The sequence below is a fragment of the Prosopis cineraria genome, unplaced genomic scaffold (genome assembly GCF_029017545.1).
Source record: "Prosopis cineraria cultivar Desert tree isolate PC_DT_omini unplaced genomic scaffold, ASM2901754v1 PC10, whole genome shotgun sequence".
In the NCBI taxonomy this organism is placed as follows: Eukaryota; Viridiplantae; Streptophyta; class Magnoliopsida; order Fabales; family Fabaceae; genus Prosopis; species Prosopis cineraria.
Genome location: NW_026555341.1, coordinates 34,383,031 through 34,406,495, shown reverse-complemented (window position 1 = coordinate 34,406,495; position 23,465 = coordinate 34,383,031). Strand labels below are relative to the sequence as shown.

Here is a 23,465-nt window from a genome sequence, read left to right as displayed (position 1 = left end):
TTTTTTTCACTATATTCGATGAAGGAAATGTTAATTTGGTAAATTAAATAAAGGGCATGATAATTGATAAATAAGAGCGGTTCAAGAACTTCAAAATCGGAAAAGCTAGCGATGATCACATGTCGGGATTTGAAATTGAACGCTAACATGCATCGTGGTTTTTAAAGTGCGAGCAATCTCATTTTAATTTCCTGGGTGGTCACCATTTATTAATTAAAAGTTCGTTCTTTTCCACATCTGCATGATGAGACAGATCATATTGCTGGCTCACAATAGCTACGGTGGAAGAGACAGCAACCTACAATAGCTAGATTCCTTCCTAGACTAGCGCGTGCATGGCACACACCATCATTGGCGACACTAACATGCCTAGCAACAGTTACAAACAGCAGCAACCACGGAGGAAAACAGTCAAGTGTCCCTAGTCGATAAATATGTTGGCGAAATTTGCAAAATTTGTTCCCATGAAATGTGAAATCGATATAAAACGTGGTCAAGAAAATGAGATTAATTTTAATTAAATAAATCTTATTATGATTTGTTTAGTTAAAGATGAAAAAAGGGAAAACTTCGATAAATTACTGCATTATTCGTTTATATGACTAGATACAAACGTTCCTCATAAAACCCGTATTAATGAGGCTAGTAGCGAGGGAGAAATAATTATAATTATATTATAATTAATACTTTTTTTATTTAAACATATAAAATATTTTTAATCAAATTTTACTTCAATAAAATAGTTACATATTTTTTAACTAACCCTATCTTTTTATATTAGTCCCTATTAAATATCCTATAATAAATATAAAGTCATTATCAATAGGAGTATTTTTAAAAAAAGATAATGATTACATTTTAAAAGACTAAAAATACTTTATATTTTTTAATATACAACTTCCCAAAAAATATTTTATATTTTTTAATGAAGAGAGTATAAAACATAACATGTGTAAGATACTTTTGGGCAGAAAAAACTTGTGTAAGATATTTTCTCTATTTCATTTTATAAGACATTTCTTAATGTGATTTAATATTTTAAAATATAAAATATTTTTTTTAAATAAAGTTTTACTAATGATGATTATCTTAATTCTCATTATTTTAATCTTTTTTTGTCAGAAAATTTCACTCCTTAAATATATTTATTTTTCTCTCTTGCTAATCAGTGAAGGTATTCTTTAAAGTTTATAGAAAAGTTAATATTGTAAATTGTATTTGGTGAATTTCATTTATAAGTGTAATTTTACATTGAAAAAAACAGCTTAAGAATTAGGATGGAAGAAGTGTTTAGCTTCCGATGGCATAAATCTACGATTTAAATAATTAAATCCTTTAAAATTGAGACTGAATTTGAAGTTTACTTTGATGTTAGTATTTTTCATTATTTTATTACTTTTTATAAAAATAAAATCATATTAAAAAAAGTGACAATAAACTTATTTGCACACAAAAATAATTACAAAATGAATTGCTATTGGAATAGAAACATGTACTTTCTTTATTTAAAAATGTAAGGCATTTTCTGATAGTTGAATATTTAAAAATATAAAATATTTTTAATTTTTAATATATAATTATTGTCTTTTTTTAAAATATTTCTATTAATTAAATTATTTATGTTTATAGAGGGGATACTTGTTTTTTTTGAATAAAACTTATTATTAGTCTTTATTTTAAAATTTTTTTTATAAGTCTTTAGATATGATTCTGTATTTTATAAAATATAATTTTTTTTTAAAAAAATAAACTTGACAGAAGTACAGATTTCACCAAAAAGAAATCCTTAGACGTATACAATTGTTGGTAATTATGTGCTTCTCTTTGTCATAAGTTCCAACCATTCTTTTTTAACATTTTTACTATTGATTTTTTATTGGCCCGAATCACACATCGACTCACACACACTTTTGAGTCTTGAGCACGTACTATGAATATGAACTATGAAGGATGTTTCGCGCGTTTGAGTTAAAGATTCTTTTGAGGAAAACCTTGAAAAAAAAAATATTTTTGATGATTAAGAAATAAAAACTTATTTATACTAAAAGGTCTTAAAAATATGACAAAAGATTTACCTTAACCAAAAAAAAAATTAAATCTCTTTTACCAAAAATAAAAATAAAAATTTAAACTCAAGGTTATCTTAGAACTTATTAGTAATATTTGAAAACAAGTACAAGTCTGTCTGTCCATCTTGAATGTTACTTCCTATCATTAATCAATTTATTTTGGCACTAAATATAAATATAATACATCAAAGTTATACATATTTTTTAGCAAAAAGAAAAAATGAAATTAATCAATTTTTTAAATAACTAGGTCATGGCAGGGATTTCCCGTAAGTTATGGGTACTTTATTGCAACTCTCGCAAAACCTTTTCTTTCTGTCTTGAACTTCGTACAAAGGTGGTCACTTTGTTCATAGCTTTTGCACTGCCTCTTTCACTCCGCGCTTGCTCTGCTTCAGCTAGGGCTCCATTCTTTCTCTTCACAGGTACAGAGAGTTTCTGAAGCTCGCATTGCAGTTTCTCTCTGAAAGCAAACAATGGTAGAGGGACGAGGCTCCACTCTTGTGCACATTTTGGTGGTGGTTTTAAGCTTAGTCGCCTTTGGCTTCGCCATTGCTGCCGAGAGGAGGAGAAGCGTCGTGAGCTTCTTTTACTCTTTCTCCATCTCTCGTTGTTCTCAATTTCTGAAATCTAATTATAGCGTTTTCCTGTCATCATATGCGGACTTCTACATGAAAAGCTCTGTCATTATTACTTTTTCTACTTTTTTTTTTTTTGGGAACAAGAGGGATTTTAAGTTGGTAACCTGAGATCTACGTGTTCAATTGTGATTTCTTGGGCTAGTTTTAGATTTTACCAAGGTTTATGTTTTAAGCGATAATTTTGTGTCTCGAATGGAAGAGGTCCTTGTTTGCTAAATGCTAATTGCTGAGAGGAGACGACCGTGCGTTGTCTTCTACTTCCATGGTTTTCCACAACTTTCTGCATCTGTGGATGATTGCTTTTCTGTGGTGGCCGGTGAATTATCTCAAGGAAACAAAGAGGAGTTCTTCATCTATTAGTGAAGCCACTGCGATGGACGATGACATTAACTTTGCATAGGTTACTTTTTGAATGTGATAACTTTGCATAGATTACTTTTGAATGTGATACCGTTCCGAGCTAAGTATCGGGTCTTTTTTCTATTAGATTTCTTTAAGTTTAGTCAGCTGCATAAGGTGCTTGATTTAGGAATGTACAGAACAGAGTGGTTCTTATGGTTTCTTATTCCAGATATGCAAACTTCCAAGCATATCAAATTTTCAAAAGATCCTAAAATGGTTGCCCTTTTAAAATGTTAAGTAGGATCACCCCTGATCATGAAGTTTTTTATCACTGAAATGCTTGGATTATGATTATGGGTTATGATGTCTGGTATCGAACTTTGTAAAAATGATTCGTTACTGTATATAAATTTTGTTCATTTCTGGAACCTTTCAAGTTGGATATGGCTGAGCGGTGCTTTGTAGTCAAGGAAAGTTATTAGTGCTGCTGCCCTGCGAATTTAATTGTAGCATTAGTTGTTGACATTTTTTTTATTTGGTAATTATTATTGTTTGTTTTGCACTTTTTGTTGCTAGAAGTAAGATGAACAAACTTTAGTATATTTGTTATCTCATCTCCTTTGATAAAATACATTGATCTTCTTCCTAAACGTGGGAAGGTTGTATTCATCACAGTACATAAGATTTGGGGATAGAACAAATAGCTTCCAACTGCATGTGCCTCATATTGAAGATATAAGACTTACGTTTCTAAGTAATGACTATGAGTGGGCTATTTTTTTTTTTTGGCCTTCCTTTCTCTTCACTGTCTACCTCTTTATGTCTATATTTGATATGAACATCTGATATTGTTGTCTGAACAGTCATAATTGAGCATGTTCCCCATTTTATTGCTGAATTTATTATGAGGGCGAACAGTTTGGAAACTAGATCTTTTGAGGCACTAGAAATCTTTATTTAGCAATTGTGTTATAAATTGTTTTGGCAAAGATGAGAAGCATGAGATTTTGATTTCAGTTGTTGGTTTTGTTATAATCCAGTACCAAATGACTATGTAGGACTGGGAACCCTAATATTGCTCTTCATTTAACATGTCTGTGTAAAAAAATTTTAATGGAATGAAGACTAGAACAATTCTGCCATGCCCTGACCACAGAGAATTGTTTTCAAAGGTTGCAGCAAGTGTGTTGGTATTTTTACGGGTTAAGTCAAAGCTCATTCACAGAGTAGACTTGCTATTAGAAGGACTCCATTACACCATGGTTTGAAGAGAGGGCTACCTTAGTCATTAGAAATTTTAGCATAGAACATAGAATTCTAAATGAAAACTCTTAGCTTCCGTTTGGTTACTAGAAATGAATGAAATGGAATGTATTGAAAAAAAATCAATACAAAAATGAACTAAATTGCCCTTCCCCCTCATAGTAAGTATAATAAAATTTATTAATATATACTATAAATGTGGAAATTATCACACCCTCCAAAAATTTCATGAATCATGATTCCCAACCTCATAAGCTAAACTACCCCTCTCCATTATGAATTTGCTTCATCTTTTCTTATCATTTCATTTTTACTTTATTTTTCAATCCATTCCTTTCTAATAAGCAAACAATGCCTTAGAGTAGCTTTAATCTTCTAGATCCACTGCATTAAATGTAACATTGAAGTTATCCTAGGCTATTATCATCTGGGAAGTTGTTATTTGAGGATTATCCACAGCTAATTGATTATTTCAATGCTTCATAGGCTGGTGCTTTATGAAAAACATTATAAGTGGAAAATATTGAAGAAAGATAAGAGTATATTGAAGAACACATTTATGAGAAACAGTGAAGTATTTAATTTTTAGTGCTTTTTTGGAATTATAAAGGCCAGGGGTGATAGTTTTCTTGATCCAGGTGTTTACAATTTGGTTGTACTGGTTGTTTGTGGAATAGAAACAAGTCATCTTAGTATTTTCTTGCTCCTTCCAATCAAACGTCTTGCAAGACCTAGATTCAGGAGAATGGCTGAATATATCTTACCATTATCTACTGCGGTTTATATGCTGTGGCCAATTTTGTTTCAAATGTGTGGCAAGCTGTTCTTAGTGTTGCTATTGACATGCTTATTACTTTTCAGTTTTTTTATACTATTCCTTTCTATTTCTTGACAGGGAACCTTGTACAGAGATGAAAGAACAAATGAAACATACTGCATCTACAATTCTGATGTCGCAACTGGATATGGTGTGGGTGCATTCCTGTTTCTTCTTTCAGGAGAATCACTGCTTATGGGAGTGACGAAGTGCCTGTGTTTTGGGAGGCCTCTAACACCTGGGGGAAATCGAGCATGGTCCATTATATATTTTATGTTATCTTGGTATGAATTCTGGGTAAAAGCATGGCATCTTCAATTGCTTGTTTTATATGGACAGAAATCTCAAACCTGGCCCACTAGATCACCAACAAATCTTTTTAAAAAAGGAAAGGCAGATAGCATTCATTGCAATGATAAGTATTTATCAAATTCCATAAAACTCTCTCCAATTGATATATCCAAATACTCAAACGGCTCTTTCAATCTTCAGCCAGAAAAAAAAATTGCCACTTAACTAGTTTAAGTTTCTTTAACCAATTAAGATAAACCAAAAATAATTACTTAGCTAGAGTTGAAATGTCATCTTAGTTTTTTAGATTGTTAGGATTTGTTATAAAAAGGGGCAAACCATGGCTTATGTCAGTTGGCCCATTAACTTGTGGATTAAATGGATCTTAGCTAACATGACCCCAAAACTATGCAGGTTGACAAAATATAAATTGAACCCACCATTTTTATTTGTTAAACGTCCAGTTTGGTGGGTTTGAACTGTTTAGATAATTCATTAACAGATTTGATTCATTTTCTGTGTGCATCAATCCTCATCCATTTTGCCTAAGAATTAGTGCGAGGTGAATTAAAAGTTATCCCGTTTCAAAATTATGAAAAGTTCAAAACTGGAAACATTCCTTGTCCCATGTAATAGTTTGTGCTTTTTCTTCATTCTGGATAAGCTTCCTGATAGTTCTCATTCCCAAATGTTGCAAGTGAAAATACCATGCAAAGAATAGCATTCCTTCAACAACCCTGTTCAGAGTTTTGAATTTCCTTATTTATGTTTTATGCACTTGCAGGGTGAATTTTCTGGTTGCCGAAGCATGCTTGATAGCTGGTGCGAGCAAGAATGCGTATCACACCAAATACCGGGAAATGATTTATGCTCAAAACTTCTCCTGTGAATCTCTGAGGAAAGGTGTGTTCATTGCTGGAGCAGTTTTTGTTGTCACAACCATGATTCTTAATGTATACTACTACATGTACTTCAACAAGGCCACAACTACCCCACCTTCTCACAAAGCGAATCGGGTAAGCTCCACAGTTGGTATGGCTGGTTATGCATAAATTCTCCTGATTATGGCACAAGGGTCCCTAATTTTGAAGCTTGAAGTCAATGACTGTGTATTGTCTTTATTGTAACATAATGGCTTTCGGTTGGTGGCTTTGCTTAGGCATCATGTTATGGTGTTGCTCTTGGATGCTACTGTATTTAGTAATTATAAGGCAAGCTATATATATATATATATATCAAGGCTCATGAAACGAGAGTCTATTTAGTTAAATTTGTGTGAAGTACACAATGTTCAGATTTAAAGTTTGCTAAAATTTTTAGACTTAAAATATATGAATTAGTAGAATTGAACTTTAGGTTGCTCTGTTGTCTAGATGAGGGGAACCATTGGAAACACCTACTGATGAAGCTATATATTACTAAGTACATGCAGAAAAATTCCACTTGTCTTGTGTAGGTGAACAGCTTAAACCACCACCTAATTCCTTCCTATAAGGGGAACGGTAGTCTTCAGGGTGGGCCATGTGCTAGTTCAAATGATTCAAACTTATCCGTCCTTTTTTGGGGACTATGAATCTTAGCCATCCTTATCCCTAGCCGAATTTAATCACGCTGTACTGTCTCAACAAGGAGCATATCAGTTTTTGCCAACAGAAAACGAAGAAAGATCATAATTCATACCGAACATTTACGTTCTGGCTTTTTTGGGTGACTGAAAAAAAACCTAGTCCTCACCAACCAGCCCACCAAAAGGTGTTAGAACATGCCGTTCTGGATTTGGGCAGAAGTTGACATGTAGGGTTTTAGTTTGGATGAATGGAAGGGAAAGTTGGAAGGGTTGGAAGGAAACAAGGGGTGTGAAATTTTCAAATATAGTGATTTTCTAAAAATATTTTTGGAAGTTTTACTTCTTATTTTTCTTCCAATTAAAGTATACTTTTAGTTTTTGAACTTTATATAAAATTTTAATTTAGTCTTTTAATTTTGTAAAGTATTTGTTTGATCTTTTAATCCTCACATTGTTAGTTTCAGATGATTATTTTTTGTGTTAATCATTATTATTTTAAAAAAATTAAATTTAATTAGTCAATATTTGATAATATGCTAATATTTAAAAGTTCAATATAAAAATTTGATGCTTTATAAAGTTAATGAATTAAAATGAAAGTTATATAAAATTAAAGAATTAAATGTATACTTTAACTTTTTTTCTTTCTATATAGATGAAGGTTTAGATTATGATCACAAGGAGGATGAACCGTTATATTTTACAGATAACTAAAATGTTGATCTCTTGCTTTGTACTCAATTGGGGATTCCCTAATTCATTTCCCTCGATTTGGCAAGATTCGCACATGTTCAAAACTACCATTGAATCTTGTATTAAAAAAAAAAAACTACCATTGAATCTAACTTCGTTTTTCTTTTCTTTTCTTTCTTTGTTTTTTAAACAAATATTGAAATGCAAAGCATATTGCATCAATTTTAGGGATCTTGATTCTATTTTTATGACTGTTTCGAATTCTTTCACTCTGTAAATGTTCATATTATGGGCGTTAGATTTCATTAATGTTTAAAAGTTAATGCTTGACCAAAAATAAATGAGAGAGTTAAAAAGCGGTTTTATGAGGATGCATTTTTACTCATTTCTTTGCAATCATCATAAGATAGTAAAAAATAGAGCTGTAATTTGGTGTTATTTCTATATCCCATGCCAACATTTATAGCAATTGTTCAATTGAATTGATGATTTCTATAATACTACAAGGCCATGAGACACTTGTTGAGTGAAATAATTTCAGATACTCATCGTATATGGATCCCAATTTCAAAGACATGTTCCGGTACCTCCGAAGCTAGGAATTGGATGATGATTCCTAGTTGGGCCTCAGAGTTCTTTGTTTGGGCCTGCCCTTGATTTGCCATATGTAACCCACTAAAGTTATTAACATAGATTCCTACAAAAAAAAAAGGTTATTAACACAGATTTTGTCCCAAAAAGTTATTAACGCATTCCTGAAGAAGGAATACAGGGACATAACGGCTTCATTGTAGATCCACAATCCCACATGTTATTGACACCTATATAACTGAATAATAAATCAGTAGGACAACTGATTTTGTTTTTATATACTATGTTGATTATAACAAAAATGTAAAGGATATTGTTTAAAAAAGACCAAAAATATTACGATTTTTAATGTTCTCACAACAATAATTTTAATTGTTAAAATAATTTATAGTTAATTTTCTACGTTTTGTGTATTCAAACGTCTTTTTCAATTTTTAGACATGATGTTCCTTCCTTGTCCATTCCTGTGAAAACTTTGGAAGCTACAAAGTGATATCAGGGAATGGTCGAATGGATGTGGGGAGACATGAAATGAAATATCCAAAGGGGACACAGATCTAAGATCATGGAGGACATCTGACAGTCAAATAGTGTTGTGCGCTGTGCACAGCAATCAAAAGTCAAACATCTAATCACATCCTTGTTCACGTCCAAACAGTGGCGGAACCACATGTATGTAGGGGGCATGCCCCCTCACCTGAGAAAAATAACATACATGGAATATGAGTTTTTATATTTTATAATTTACTCCCTCTCTTATTTATACTTTACCTCTTTTATTTTAATATTTTAAACTTTAAATTCATTTCAATCTTATTTTAAATTTAAATTTAAAATTTAATTTTTTGGCTCAACTCAATGAATAATCCATAATTTCATTATATTTAAATATCAATATTATTTATTAATCTTTTAAAACTTAGAAAAAAAACTTAATTGATTAAAGTGGACCCGCATCGCCCTTGTCCTGAATACTACTCAAGGACAAGTAACAAAAAAAATAATAAAAAATAAAAATTGAAGACTCAAAAATAAATCACATTAAATACTTTTCGTTATCTTACAATACTTACAAGTTTATAATTAAATATTAAATTAAGAAATAAAAAAAAAAGAAATGAGGAAAGAGAAATAATAAATTTAAAAGAGATCGAAAAGTTTTCCTTGCACTTGAGAATTTTATCTTCACCGTTGCCCACCAATTGAGAATTTTCCTTGGCTTGGTCACTGCATCCAAATGACTTCTTATTATCCCCTTTATGTCCTCGGTTATTGGCCAGCAAACTACACAATTAAAATTTTTTTTAATATAAATATTATTTGCATTAGTTTTTGTGTTATGGAAAAAAAATTCCCTAACACCTCAAATATAGCTTTAATTAACAAAAATATTTGTGAGATACACCAAACTTTAAAAGGGCAAAAAGCCAATGGCTTTCACCCAAGCAGTGTTTCATATCAAATTTTAAGTGATCATGCTTCTTGAGCTTCGTTTAATGTCATTTTAAAATTTAAATTATTGATAATAAAATTCAAATTCCTCAATTTTACTTCAGTCATCAATTTAATTTTTCAAGTTTAACTTCTAAAAATTTAGTCCTTTACATTTTTTTAAATTATCATGTCAGTTTTTAAGTTTTAAAACATATTGACTGTCAAATTAATTTTATATATAAAGTATGTTGGTGACTTGAATATATATTTAGCTAAATGAGAAAAAAAATCATCTCTTAAATCAGTTAATTTTTATCTATTTTGTCCTCTATGATGCATTTTTTTAAATTTCTAAGTCTTTTTCTACATAAATAATTACATTTTTTATTAATTTACATGGCTACCCATTTATATTCTATTATTCATATCACCAAATTTTAATAGTGTTATCTATTCTTTAAATAATAAAAATTAAATTGATAACTTAGACAAATGAAAGGGACCAAATCAATAAAAAAATACATTTGAAGTAAATTTGAGAGATTAAAAGTTCATTTATCCTTATTAGTATAACACTTTAAAAGTATAACTTTGCTTAGCACTCTAAATAATTAAGTATAGTATTAGGGAAATGGTTCGTCATTTTTGAGAAAACTCATTTTTTATCGCTAAAATCATAGTCTAAGTTAAATTTGGTGATTTGAAGAGGTTGGCTTAAAACAAGTCATATTTCCTATCGAGCTAAGCTTATTCAACTTAGCCTAACTAAATTCAATTTGGGTTGATGGCCCTAAGTCACACGCTTGATTCTAGAGAACTAGACTAGTGAGCCAACTTATCAATCATTGTTTCTTTCTTTCTTTGGTTTTCTGTTCGTTTTCATTTTTTAAAAAAAGAATATGGATTTTGACAACATGGATAAACTTATAAATCATGTAATTCAAGTTAAATTTATAAATTCACAAACTCTCTAAAAATCAAACTAATACAGTACAAATTTCATACATCCTTGTGTAATTCCAAGTTCAGTGCAGGCATAGATAAACCAGTAAACAACATCGAGCCAACAAAAAAAAAAAAAAACCGATCGTCAACTTGAAAGGAATTAGCTCTCTCCATCAAAAGACCAAAGCCCATATTTTATTAATATATAAAAATTACATTTAAAAAAATTAAAAGGGCAACCTCTTTTTTTTTTGGACAAATCAATTTCTGTCCTATCAATTGATTTAATAGAAAGAGTTAGTTCTTTATAATGTAGTTAATCAAAAATTTAATTCTTACATGGAGAAGTGTCATATTTAGTGACTGACAGTGTTTCAAATAGAATTGTCTTCAATAAAAAAAATAATTATAAATAAAAAAACACTTTAAAATTTTGCATGCCTAAATAGGTTGACCTGTTGGGGCGAAGCCTAAATCACCACCTCTATAATCAACTTAAACAAAAGTTCTTATTAATGATACCTGAAGTCAGACGTTTTAACTAAAGTATATCACAATTCTAAGGACTAATTCCTTAATGAAAAAATTATAGAAATCTTGACTTAAATTCACCACAACTCCATAACAAAAGGACAAAGGGCATATTTTTTCTTATTTTTTTCGTTTACCTATTTACAAATTACTGGACTTTAGATTGATATGGGGGAAAATCTAATCTGATTATTATTTTTCCATCAATATTCAATTTCAACCTACTAGTTATCATGGCATGCATTTAGTACTCCCTTCGAGGCTTTCAACTAATTTACTGAATCCACAAAATTACAATTAACTCATTAAATATATTTTAAAATGAAAAAAATTCAAATTTACTTCTATTAAAAAATAGGGAGAGAAATTCACAATATATAATAAGTTATAAAATTAAATTTACAACAAAAATAAAATTAAAAATAATAATAAATAACTCTGCATATATGTTATATTAAGAATAAAAATTCTTTTAAAATACTCTCTCCGTTCAAAAAATGTAAAGCATTTTTAATTAAATTTTACCCTCCCAATAAAATAGTTACCTATTTTTTAATTAATCATATTTTTTTATATTTACTCCTATGAAACACCTTACAATAAATATAAAGTTATTAATTAATAGGGGTATTTTTGAAAAAAGAACAATAATTACACCTTAAAATATTAAAAATATTTTATATTTTTTAACATCTAACTCTTTAAAAAATATCTTATATTTTTTAATAGGTGAAGTATATTCTATAATAAAAATCACAGGTAGTAGCTTATATATAAAAAAAAAAAAGACTATAGGGGGTATTTTAAAATTTGTGAATTAATAGTTTTTTTTCCCCCATCCACTTGGCACCAAGGAGTAAAGAGCACGTGAATATACTACGGAGGAAGGGAAATAAATAAAGAGCATGGTGCATATTGATTGATTTGTTGACATCATTGGGGATCGTTTTTCTATGTTTCGTACACACTGATTTAATTGTGTTTAATGAGATAAATAATTATAACATGATAAGTTGGGTGAATCAACTATTGGACAGTACTAATGCCTTTTCCCTTTTAGTAATTTCCCCTTTTTTAATTAATTATTCTGTCCGCTTCCATTTATAAGCTTGTTTGGATGAAAGTAAAATTGAGGAAAAAAATAAAGAGGAGAAAAAATTAAAAAATATTTTAAAATTTAAAATAATGAAAAATTTTATTATTTTTAGAAATTTTTTCCCTTAGTTTTATTTCATCTCTATTTTTTCCCATCCCAACAAATGGAAGATGTTTTTTAGTTAAAATTATATATACAAATGAAACCCCTAATTATAGTTTATAATATTAATTTTTATAATTTTTTAAAAACACCTTTCTTTAATTGCGGAGAGGAAAAAATTATTTAAAGAGCGAGATAATGAGAAATAATATAGAAATAATCATATTTAATAAAAATATATTTTTCAAAATATCTTATGTCTTAAGATATTAAATTACTTCTAAAAGTCATGAAAATTATATGTTAAACATCTTATAACTTATAATGAGAAAATGTATTGCATAAAATGAAATCCGTTGGATTTCAACTTTGCAGCTCCCGTGGAGCTAGGCTCTCTCTGGTACATTTGTGATGGCCACTCTACTTCGTTTCTATTAATTAATGTGCCGTTTTCGTTCAATATTTTCATTTTCACATATTACATCATATTTGGTGATAAATAAAAGTCATGAAAACATAGTGAATCTTATCTTATCTTATTTTATCTTACTATTTAGTAAAGTATGTCATTTTACTGTTCATCCACAGTTGGATGAACAGGAAAATAATATCTTATTTATTTTTTAAAATATTTACATATAAAAAAGGATGTGTGAGGCCCATTGTTAAAAAAATGAGCATAAGATTCATAGTAAAGAAAATTCATAGCAAAAAATGATGATAAATATGAGGTCCATGAAAAAATTACAGGCATACCAGGCCTGCCATTTGTTGCTTTAAAATAATAGTGAATATAAAACTTACATTTTTGCTCGTACTTTGTATATAATATAAATTGCAAAAGAAAATGCAAAATTAATAACAAATCATGAAATAATATATGATTCATTATAATACATATCTCATTTTTCTAAAGTTGATGAATAGGTAAAAAAATTCTCAAAGAGAATGAGATACTTATATTTTAATTTGTAGGAGGTAAGATGTAAAAACTGACAATATTTTTTTTAATAAATTGTAATTTCTGTGGGGTGACAAGTGATGGATCTAGGAACATTTATTGTGGGGCAAATTTTCTTCTGTAATTAATTATGAAGGGTATTTTTTAACATGATTTAAAATTTCCCATCATATTAATAAAAGAAGTTTGGCCAAAAAAATCAATGAAATAACAAAAATGTAGGGACCCATAATTCATAAACATCCTGAACAACACATTATAATAAAAAAAATAAGTTATTACTTCTTCCATTTAAAAATATAAAATATTTTTTTGAGAACTCGGATGCTATGTATTTTTTTAATATGTAGTACTCCTATTGATAAATGATTTTATATATAAATATTTTAAGGTATTTAATAAGGATAAACATGAAAAAAATATAGTTAGTTTAAAAATAGGTAAATATTTTATTGAGGGGTGAAATTTGATTAAAAATATTTTAAATTTTTTAACGAAGGGAGTATTTACCAACAAGTATTGGATCTAGCGGAAGAGATTAATTCCTCATAATAGGGCAAACCAACATTTGAATCTTTGTTAAGAGAAATACTTACATATAGTACCTAACCATATTTTAAATAAGATTGCTTCTAATAGGATGATATTCACAATAAATAAAAAAATTATTATTTCTATATTGATTATGTATGAACAAAATAAATGTAAAAATAGAATGAATTTTTATTTTATTTTATTTTTATCTTTCAAATATTAAAATATTCACATATATAGTTAGGAGAACAGTGAAATGAATAGTAACAATAGGGCTAATTATTTTTAAAAGAAATACTCCCTTCATTCAAAAATAAAACGCATTATTTAAGGAGTTAAATGTTAAAAAATATAAATATTTTTAGTATTTCGAGATGTAATCATTATCTTTTTTTAAAGTGCCCCTATTGATAATAATTTTATATTTATTGTAGAGTATTTAATAAGGATACATGTGAAAATATAGCATTAATTAAAAAGTAGATAACTATTTTATTGGGGGTAAAATGTGATTAAAAATAAAATATTTTACATTTTTGAATATGGGACTATAATTTTTTAGCTTTTTATGTTTAACTTTTTTATTTTGCTTAAAAAAATTCAAGAGTACTTCTCAATTATGAAAACATACAGTTTAAAAAAATTATATTATATTTTTATAATATTATACTAAAATATTTTTCATGCAATAAAATATGTGTAGGGATAATAACAAATTGTTATTAGCCGTTTGAATTTAGGACTTTCAAAAGGGTGACGATGTTGCTGTTGGAAACGTTGACAACATGTTATTATTACTTATTAGAAGTACCCATGTTAATAGTATTGAAATTCTTATTTTTTAAAAAATTTGGCAGAAATTATAAATGTATCAGAGATGTAATTTTATTTTCAAAAATACCTATTTATTTAATAATATTATTAATAAAATTGATTAGTGGTTTAGTAATTGACGAGTAATGTCTAACTCATTTGTTTATGAGATTATAAAAAATTTCATAAATACATTGAAAAAAATATTTATTTTCTTACCAATAAAATCAAAAGAACTCATGTGAAATTATTTAGAAAAAAAAATAGAAAGAGAACATATCAACTTTTAATTAAACTTTTAAAAAATTTAACAAATATCCCTGTATTGCACATGACTAAATATATTTACATGTACATTTTCAACAATAACAAACTTTATTTCACTGGGTGAGTACCTGTAGATTTTAAATAATTAAATTACACATATAATTTTTCAAATTTGAAAATACCATTTTTAATATTAGAATTATATATTTTTATTTATATACAAATCTTTCTCAAAACAAAGAGAAAATCAATATCAAAGATTAAATATAGAAAGTTGTATTTTTTTTTAAGCACAAAGAGTCGGATTTCACCAACAATATATACTAGAGATTATTTGTCTCTCAAAATGTTTATTGAAGATAACTAATAGACCTATTTTAATTAAATCATTATAAATACAAGTATTGCGATGCGAAACGCCACTGAAATATAAAAAGAAAAAAGGAAAAGAAAAGAAAAAGAAACCCCGCTGAAATACTAGCGATTTGTTTCATAGAATTCACTGCCTACGCAATTTACAACGTGCATCAAGTTCCACAAAAATTTTTAACGAATCTTTTGAAAACTTTCCAACTTCCAAGTATATGTTTAGAAATAATTTAATAGTGAAAAGAATATATGTACGATTTTAAATCAAATTTAAAATATTCTCCCGCCCATTTTAAATATAAGATGTATTTGAAGGATTTATGATGTTACTCTTCTTTATCTTCCTTATTTCACAATTTCACAATTTTTCTCATTTTCTATCCCCTCCCATGCTCTTTCTCTTTGGGGGATATTCTAAGAAAAATGACATGAATTTTTATATGATAAATAGCAAATAATTAATGAGAAAATAATAATTAGGTTTCAAAGAAATGAATTCCTGATTGTTAGGTCCTTGATAAAAAAATTTATAAAATAAATTATAAATATCAATTTAAATAGTTACAAATAAAAATTTATGTTACAATTTAAAAGTACATTTAATATTTAAATACTTATTTATAATTAAAACTTCTACATTTATAATAATTTATATTGATATTTTTATTTTTTAAAAAATTATCAAGAACTTAACTAACATTAATTAAGTATTTTGGGACCCAATTATTAGTCGTTCAATAATTAACTAACTAAACCAATTTCATTTACTTGTCCTACATTTAGGATGAGAGAGAGTAATTCAAAGCCTTGGCGGCTTGGTGGCACCTACTTTACCCTGGTGGTGCCTCATCACGGGTTTGGTTACATATTTTTTGAATAATAAATTTTTTTTTCTTGGGAATTGCATTTATTGACTTTTAAAAAAAATTATTCATAAAAAAGAATTAGCAATAAGTCACCGTTTAAGAAAAAAACAAATTAATATTATCACTTTAATAATAAATAATTTTGTATTGATTATTATTTATAAATAATTCATTCTTTTGGAAGGTCCTCGGATGTAACCCTCTCCCTTTTTATGACTTGAAAGATTCAACTTCATATAAGTTCAACAAAATTACAAGCACGGTCAGTCCAGAAATAAGGAAATGGGACAAAAAGCAAAGAAAAAAAAAGAGAGAAGCCAAACAACAAATAAAACGCTAATTCAGACTCTAATAAGCTTTTTTGCATTTGCTTTGCCTAAATGTTTGTACAATACTTTTTACAAAACCAGTTACATGTTTATAATTTATCCTGAGAAATATTTAATAAATTAGATATATGTCTATGTATTTATTTGTAAAATTAATAATCTTATCTCATTAATTTTAACTTGATTACAATTTAATTTCTAAAATTTAACTCTGTACAACTTAATTTTTAGGTATAACATATTTAATTTATTGGTCCCTGCATTTTATGACTTAGTTAAAATTTATCCTTTCAAAGACTAGATGAACTTTTTTTTTTTTTGATAGCATAGGGATTAATGTACTAAATGTCTGAAATTTAAGAAATTGAGCTAAGCTTCAAAAATTGAATTGTAACTAAACCAAAATTAGAAAAACTAAATGGTTCATTGATGGAGTGAATCACTTGGACATAAGTTCAAACGCTCGTAAAAAGAAAAAAAAATTAGAGAAACTAAATCAATGATAGAAAATGTAACTTTTGGTTTTTCAACATTTTTTAATTATTAATTTAATTTCTAAATTTTAACTTAAAATAACTTAATTTTAAATTTTATTAACTCAAAACAACTCGATTCTTATAGTTTTTTAACTTGATATAACTCAATTTTTATGATTTCTTAATTCAATAAATTTTAAAAATTGAATTGTATTGAATTAAAGTTTAGAAATTAAATCAATAATAAAAAAAATTAGGAATTAAAAGATTTATCTCAAAAACCATGATTGTTTTTCTTATATAAGAGTAGCAAGAAAATTATTAAGAAAACCACATTCAAGAACGTCTGCAGACCATTAATTACAAAAAAAAAATGATCAAAACATTTTGAAATTGCTTTGAAATCCTTGAAGGGACGTCTGATAAAAAGAATGAATGTGAAAAGACAAAAATTACCCTTCTAAATTTCATTTGTTAACAATATTGCCATGATAAGCTTAAATATAAGAAATAACAACTAACGCTAACAATGTACAAAGGGCAATATTCTAATAACATAGTAATAAAAAAACAACAAGAAGTGAGTGTATTATTAGGGCCGTATAAAGAAGTTTTGGATTTTAAGGTAAAATTATTTAAGAGATATAATGTATTATCATTTATCTATCTTTATATTACTTTTTTAACCTTTTGAGTTGCAAAATCATATATTAAAATTTTCTAATTAAGTAATTTTAAGCTAAATTCTTAGTAAAAATACATTAATGCTTAATGGGAAGATCGATTATATAAAATCTCGCAAATATTTTTTTGAGGCTTAAGGCAGTGGCCTCAATGGCCTAACACTCTACACTGCCCTATGTATTATTTTGACAAGACATGAAAAAAAAACAAGTAACCATAATTTCTTAACTAGTGTGAAAAATAAAAGTGTAATATTTTTTAAATAAGCATGGACTCACATGCATGGTGGCGTTGTTTTTATGAGTACACATATGGAAAATGACAACTAACCACAACCTTTTAACAAGTAAGAATATGAAAAATAACAAGTGTAATATCTCAACAAATATAGCGGTGAGGAATGACAAGTCAAAGTCGTTTTGATAAGTATACATGTAGAAAATGACAACAATAATAATTTAATAAGCTAGTACGAGTGTGAGTAATATAATAATAGAAAGTGACAAATAAGGTTATTTTTGTCATTATTTGTCTTTTGGCAGGTGTCATGTTAGGAATTTTATAGCAATTTCAGAATATTTTGATTTTTTTTAGTAATTAAAAGTCTTAAGAAATTCTTGAATGGGATTTTCTCAAATATTTTTGAAGGGAGTTGCATAAAAGAAAGGTAACAAGTAAGAACAAAAGAAGGGAAAGCAGAGTAGCAGAGTATCTTGTTACGTACGTCAACGTTCATCGTCCAACACTCTCTCACACAGCACGCTCGCGTGATTCCCGCCCCACCTTGCCTCCCTCTCTCTCTCTCTCCCTCTCTCTACGACTCTACCTCTCTCTCCTCCTCTAATTTACTAATCTAATCTCACTACTAATTTAATCACTGATTATTAATGTTAATAATCTAACACAACATGAAATGGCAATCAAGCCCCTGACCCCACCTTTCGAAATTCTTTCTCACCGACATTCATATTTCAAACCCAAAAACCTATGCTCATCATTTTATTGTTTTTTGTGTAGTATTGTACAAGTACATACTATTCTATTTATGATTGCCTTGTTAAACTTGTAATGTGAACCAGCACATTCATTCACATATGGTGTCCTTAAACGTCACTTATATATATGTATAATTAGTGTATGATTTACGTTAATAACACTCTTTCTTGTTTTTATAATCACCTACTACTAACTTAGTCATCAAAACCTATTATATATATGTATGTATATATATATGATTAATTAAAGACTCCTTGTTGTCTTGGTCTTGTAGGTTACGTTGCCCTCCACGTAGACACGGATTAGGAGCCAGCTGGTTTGAATATTCTTCCTCACCAATCTACTAATGTTGACCACTAGTCTTGTTGAATTTTAGGCCTTGCAAATTTTGTCTTTTTATTTTCAGTATAAATTAATAAAATACTCTTTTAGACTAAATTTTAAGACACTTTCATGTATTTTTTGCATATCAATAAAATTTAATTATTTTTTATTCTGATGAAAAAATAGCATGTCTTCTTCTCTTTTTGCCCTTAACCCTTAACTGAATTAGAAAGAAATTATGAAGAGTGAGAAACAAATGATATTTTCCATGCTACACAAGAAACCCATGTTAATAAATAGAAGGATAAAATTGAAAAAATAATTTCTAAAAATGCTAACTGTCTTATATACTGGATTAAGCTCAGTTTAGAAGAATGTCTTACAATTTAAAAAAGAAAGAAGTAAGCACCACAAACTTAATTCATCTATAATAGTACTAATACTAATAATTAAACTAATTAAACAAGTGCAACTGCAAACTTTCATGCGTGGAGTTTCGATCTCTACCTGCCCTATCCATCCCCATTCTTATTAAATTTAGATTTGAATTTGATAACTAATACAAATTCATTCATTTATTAAGTGTTTCGTGTTGCATGATAACACCTATCGATGTAATCAAATAAATGTTAAAGATTTTATCATATGATAATAAAAAATATCAAATCTACCATATCACAAATCAGGTTAGTGGCTATTATTTTTTGAGGAGAGACAACGTAAATGAGTGGTGTTGTAATTGTGAGAATTGTTTTAAATTTTTAGAAAAAAATATATTGATAATTTTAAAGTGTTAATAAAATCAAATAGCTATAATATAGTTGGAACATTTTCATTTATTCAGTGAATTAGTTTAAGCTACTTACCAGATCCAAATCCGTTCCACTCTTAACATATACCATAATATATACTTGAACACCTATTAGGCAAAGCATACGACAATATCTGTTAATTAATTCTTTTGAAATTTTTATTATAAAACTTTTTATAGCTCAGAGATATACCATCTCATGCGAACAATGGGATTGATATTTTTTTATAAAATTTTAGAAAATACAAGATAAATAATAATATTAAAAGATTCAAAGTAAATAGCATGTCAAAATTTTACTATTATAATATAATGAGGGAGAAAGTAAGGCCAAAGAATATGATTTATCTGCGAACTATTATTATCTTTTTTTTTCCAAAGTAATTATTTAGTAGCTAATATTAGCAAGGGAGAATGACATTAAAATTTCCAAAACAATGAATGTATATCAGTTATGTTTTTGATAAATTTTTTATAAAACCAATTATAAATATATTAATTCAAACAGTTGCAATTTCATGAGTTTTAATTACAAATAAAATATTTAAATTCTAAATATAAATATCAATTTGTAATTGTGATTCCTACTTCTAACTGTTTGAATTAATATTTATAACTTATCTTTTAAAAAATTTTATCGTGGACTTAATTATTATAAATTCTATATTTTTTGAACTTTATTTTCATTCTCCTTATTAGTAATCAATTAATTTAAATCACATTGTGTTGAATCTTAAATAGGATGAAGCTTTCCTAATTTTATCTTTTTTTATGTATAACACTTGCATCCAAAACTTAAAGAGGGTGATTTTTTTTTTTCACTTAATATTATGAATACTAAAATAGATATTTCAAGAATTTAACTATTTACGGGTGTCTTTGAATTTCAATTGAAAAAATTGATTAATAGAATGTGGTGATATTTCAATAATATTTTTTAAATTTAATTTTGCAAAATCGATTTACCAAATGGAGGAAAAATTAACTTATGCAAAATGGAGCTTCAAGAATCAAACAAAGCATGAAAAAATTGAGTGTTTGGATGACTTTTTCCAAAGTTATGATTTCAAATCTCATAATTGATTCTAGAGGAGTATCAAATGGACCCTAAATCTTTTGAAATTGAAAATTGATGAATTTTATAAAATTTATCTTTTTTTTTAAAAAATAGAGATGATTTTATATTTTATAAAACATAATAAAATAAATGAAAAATACTGAAAGAGAAAATCTTTACGTAAATTCATTCAATGATGACGACTTTAAAAAAATTTAAATCCATATATTTTAGAGGCTTACCTTCCTTTTATGTTTGTAATACACTAATGCTCATTTTCTTGGGGAAAAAAATCTTACAGAACACTGTATTGGTTGATTTGAGATACAAATCCGTGTTGTATCTTGTGGACCTCCCATCTCTGTCTCTCGCTCTCCAAATAGCGAGCCGTCAATTGACTTCGTTTGCTCTCCTTCTCATCTCTCTCTCTCTCTCTCTCTCTCTCTCTGCATCATATATCCCCACAACACAACCACACACGAGATTCAGAAATTAGAGAAAGATCCGAGTCAAGTTTCATTCTTTTCAACGCTTTACAACAAAGCATCTCCGTCTGGTCTGGTTCCTGTTCCTCCTCGCCCGGAAAATTGATGTGGCTTTCTGTCCGGCCATGTGCTTCGCCGGCGGCAAAACTCTCCTCCACTTCTCTCCGCTGCTGCTTTTGCTCCTCTCACTTCTGCAGATATGGGTCTGCTGTCACCCTTCGTGCCTCCTGGTCGGAGCCATTCGGATATTCCCAGAAAATGTTGCCGCCAAAGTGAGACTCAGTCACACCCAAGACGACGACGACAAGAATCACTTCTTCCAAAAGTACTACTTCCATGGAAACACTTCTGGTCCCACCACCAACAACAACACAACCCATAAGGGCTTCGAAGAAACTAAGAGAAGGGTACCAAGTTGCCCAGATCCTCTTCACAATTAGCAAGTACTAGAATTCTCTGTCGCTTTCCCTTCTCTTATTAGATTTTTCTGTGTGTATTTCTCTGTCGTTGAAGCTCGATCATCCAAAATACCCACTTTTTTCTCATCACTTGCTTCCTATTAATATATATGCGTCGAAGGAAGATTCTGAGGGAAAAAAGAGGATATTTTGGCATATTCTAAAAAAAAAATTATTCTTTTCTATCAATGGAGGTTTTCCAGATTTATGGCGTTTGATCATCACCATCATCATTATGTTTGTGTATAGAAGGCAAGAAGCTGAGAGAAGAAAGCAAAATTTCACGAACAGTAATCTTTTTAATATATATTTTTATTATTGTTGTTGCTCTACGGCGTAAAATCTCTGTGAGTTCTGCAACATGAATCCCTTTTCTGTCATATCTTTCTCCCCTGCAAGCAAACTGCAGATTTTATTATGAGTAATGAAAAAGCAGAGATTCATGCCTTTTAGTTGCACCTACAACAATGTCAAAAAGCTTTCTTTCATTGACTCCATTAAAAAACTATTTTTCGTTCTTTTTTGATTTTGTTTGGTAATGCTATTTTGCTTCTCTGGGTATCCAACTATCCATGAAAAAGGTTTTTGCAGAGGTCGTCCAAAGGGGGGAAAAAGAAGTGTAGAGCTTTTAATGAAGGGCCATTAATGGCCACTGCACAATCTGAAGCATTCAGTGAAAAGATCTTTAAAATGTAAATTTGGGAGGTTTTTGCATCTTTGATTTGATTGATTCTCAGACTCATTTTCTGAACGTACCACATTATCCTTTGTAAATTCTGGGGTTGGTTCATATCTCTTCACCTTTTTCTAAATATTTTGACAAAAGATCTCATTTTGGATTCTCAATTCTGATCTTCACTTCCTTTTAATTTATCATATATAGGACTAAACTTTGATTCAGTACAAATCTGTAGTTTATTGAGTTAGTCAGTTATAAGAACAATGTTGTTTTATATCAAGAAAGATTAGATGAAGCTAGTTTGTTTCAAGTCAAAAGTTTAAAAACTAAATTGGTAATTGAAAAAAAAAATTAGAAACTAAAAATCAGATATTTTTTATATTTTTAAAAGTAATTTTTAGTAATGGGAGGCTTCCTTATTAATCTCTAACTACCTATTTGAAAATTACCACTCGAAAACTTGAAAGAGTCAAACAACTTAACATTTTAAATATCATAAGAGGTATTTAAAAAAAAAAACTGATGAATATTGATAATAATTTTTTTTACACGAACTAAGAATGGCTAGCTTTGATTGCTGGATGGTGCACAAGCCTAGCTGTTAAATAATAATTTCATTAGGACTTTGGATTCTTTCTTGTTTCGTACGAGCAATCACTATCATGTGAGAAAAAGATTAAAAAAATTAATGAAAAAAAAACTTGCATGCAATCTCGTTTTTATATAATTTTTCCTTTTTTTTTTTAAATTTTCAGAAGAATGATGCATTGAATAGGAGAGATATGAATCACATGGGCAAACACATGCTTAGTATTGACATGAGAAATAAATCCTCCTGAACATTGCAAGAAATTATCCTGGCCCTAACATATATTACTATAAGTAATTGAGTAACATATAAAAAATTGAATTCTTACTTCTGAAAAAAAAAGGTAAAATAAAACATTGGAGGTTCGTGTGACTTAAAAAGGAGT

The 23,465-nt window shown here is 28.5% G+C and overlaps 2 protein-coding genes across 2 annotated transcripts; both read left to right on the top strand.

The window, feature by feature from the left end:
• Window positions 1-2,421: 2,421 nt before the first annotated feature.
• LOC129323133 (uncharacterized) lies at window positions 2,422-6,703 on the top strand. Its single transcript, XM_054969708.1, has 3 exons — window positions 2,422-2,647; window positions 5,211-5,416; window positions 6,208-6,703. Exons 1-3 carry the CDS (start codon window positions 2,546-2,548, stop codon window positions 6,473-6,475), a joined length of 576 nt encoding a protein of 191 aa, XP_054825683.1. The 5' UTR covers window positions 2,422-2,545; the 3' UTR covers window positions 6,476-6,703.
• A 14,555-nt stretch (window positions 6,704-21,258) lies between these two features.
• On the top strand, window positions 21,259-22,014 carry LOC129284411 (CLAVATA3/ESR (CLE)-related protein 27). Its single transcript, XM_054919890.1, has one exon. It carries the CDS (start codon window positions 21,480-21,482, stop codon window positions 21,792-21,794), a length of 315 nt encoding a protein of 104 aa, XP_054775865.1. The 5' UTR covers window positions 21,259-21,479; the 3' UTR covers window positions 21,795-22,014.
• The last annotated feature ends 1,451 nt before the right edge of the window (window positions 22,015-23,465 follow it).